Genomic DNA, 2,045 nt, shown 5'->3' with positions numbered 1-2,045 from the left:
TTTCATGTTATTGGTAAGCGGGATCCATTAAAATTTTCCATATGCGGTAAGTATTATTGACAGTTCTTATCTGCCAACCTGCATTCAATCAGTCTGGTTCGGTTGATTTTACCATTTTTTTAATTTTCTGACCTTTTTGGAAACAAGTCTTTATTAGATTCATGTTACGGTCTGATGTCTCTCATGTGTCGTCTAAAAATATGTTCTTCGCAGAAGAAAAAAGGAGTTTGTAAATACTTTTAACCAGGTTTAAAAAATTTGATTGTTGTTTACAAAAGCCAACAACTCCCTTTTCGTAAAAATTATTTTGCTAAGAAGAGCAACTCTAATTCTGAATTTTATTGACACATACAGTTTTCGTTTAAGTTTTCTGAATTTCTTTTGAACGATGCCCAAATGCAGGAGCCGTTTGGTCGCGCGCGCGTCTATCTCACTGTGCTGCTACTATCGGAAGTTTTTTTGGGCTTGGCTATTATTATCGTCACGGGTATATATCAACGCATACTGGGCGCCTACATGGCAGGCGTTGAAAGAAAAATGCTAGGCGGCCAATTTTTCAACACCTACATTCTTGGGTTCCAGCTCATGGTGGTGTATGCTTGTAGCATTGCCATGTGGTCCTCTCTATGGTCTCGCCGCTGCTCACCCAACGTCAACTTGCTTCTTAATCTTTGGATGTTCTTTGGTTTTGTGGTAGTTTTCTGCGGATTCGGTACCATTTGGTCATTGATCACCTGCGCTGATGCATTAGAGAATACAGCAGAAATGTCACTACTTAAGGGAATTGATCTTTACTACACCTGCCCGGAGTGGAAGCTTCTATTGGACGGACTGCAATATCACAAAGAGTGTTGTGGTGTACACAGCTATAAAGACTGGATGAAGGCCTCTTGGATGCCAGAAGAGGCAACTCAATGCCAGTCAGCGGGAAGGTGAAGTGCTAAAAACAAAGTTCCGTTCACACCATAAATTATACTCCTTGCCTATTTATGCTTGCAGCGGGGAAACCGCCTTAGCGCCATACGCCTGCTGTAAGCACTCCTGCGCTTCTTGTTTCGAGAATTACATTCCACGCACCGACAACAGTCACATTCCGTATTTGACACTTTCGCAGATTAATACTGAAGGATGTTTGCCGCTTTTCACAAACAAAATGTGGGAGATTCTATATGTATTGGTAGCGCTTGTACTGATCGCCTTTAAATTGGACGTAAGTGCTCATTGAGCAACTATATTACATTACTCTTTGGTATGTAAAATTTTCAGCTCATCATTTGCTGTTTGGCGAAGTATATAATACGCAAGCAAGCTGATATTGACAGCTGGTGTTGTGAAAATGAGGCCTGCGATGACGAAGAGGGGAAGCCGATGTTAGTTGTGGTGCGTCTAAACGTAATAGGTTGAGTCTTTGTAACCACATAAATTTAAAATTTCAGAAATGTCCGCCAACGCGTTGTGTCAAATTTGATGGCGAAGAGAACACAAATCCTCAAATTTTAACAAAGTTGGGGAAGCCAAGTGAAGGCTTGAACGATCCTTGCAACTGCTGCAGCGGCGACAATATATTGCGCGGCTATACCGTTAGGCAAGAGATAATGCATATGCCTACACCGTCACCCACCGAACGCCCTGCACGTTTTTGCAATTGCAGTGGTGGTGGCGGTGGTGGGAATGAGTCCCGAATCCTGCATTAAATAAGATTAAGTGACATTTGTATTTTATGCATTTGAGTTTTATTATATGTATGTATATTTCATATCTTTAGCACTATATGTATTTATTATGAAGTAGGTTTACTATACATCCAATAAACGACTTGTTTTGTTCAGAGCGTGGGCCTTACAGGTCAAAATCATATTGAAATATTTAATGGCATTGTAGTGTTTAGGTTCAAAACATTTTGGAAAGTACATAATAGAAAGTAAGTTGCAAAGAATTCAATGTTTTCTTATAAATATAGGCCAAATACTTACAAGAAATATAAGATAGTACAGTGGTAAGACAAATGCGCCTAGCTACTGAATCGGAGGAACTTAAGTAACCTG

The 2,045-nt window shown here is 40.0% G+C and overlaps 1 protein-coding gene across 1 annotated transcript; it reads left to right on the top strand.

The window, feature by feature from the left end:
* The first annotated feature begins 361 nt into the window (after positions 1–361).
* On the top strand, positions 362–1,838 carry LOC128864080 (uncharacterized). Its single transcript, XM_054103571.1, has 4 exons — positions 362–932; positions 1,000–1,210; positions 1,267–1,380; positions 1,437–1,838. The coding sequence occupies exons 1-4, from the start codon at positions 397–399 to the stop codon at positions 1,692–1,694; spliced, it is 1,119 nt and encodes a 372-aa protein (XP_053959546.1). The 5' UTR covers positions 362–396; the 3' UTR covers positions 1,695–1,838.
* The last annotated feature ends 207 nt before the right edge of the window (positions 1,839–2,045 follow it).

This window comes from Anastrepha ludens, chromosome 5 (assembly GCF_028408465.1).
Source record: "Anastrepha ludens isolate Willacy chromosome 5, idAnaLude1.1, whole genome shotgun sequence".
NCBI classification, from domain to species: Eukaryota; Metazoa; Arthropoda; class Insecta; order Diptera; family Tephritidae; genus Anastrepha; species Anastrepha ludens.
This window is presented reverse-complemented; position numbering and strand designations above follow the sequence as displayed.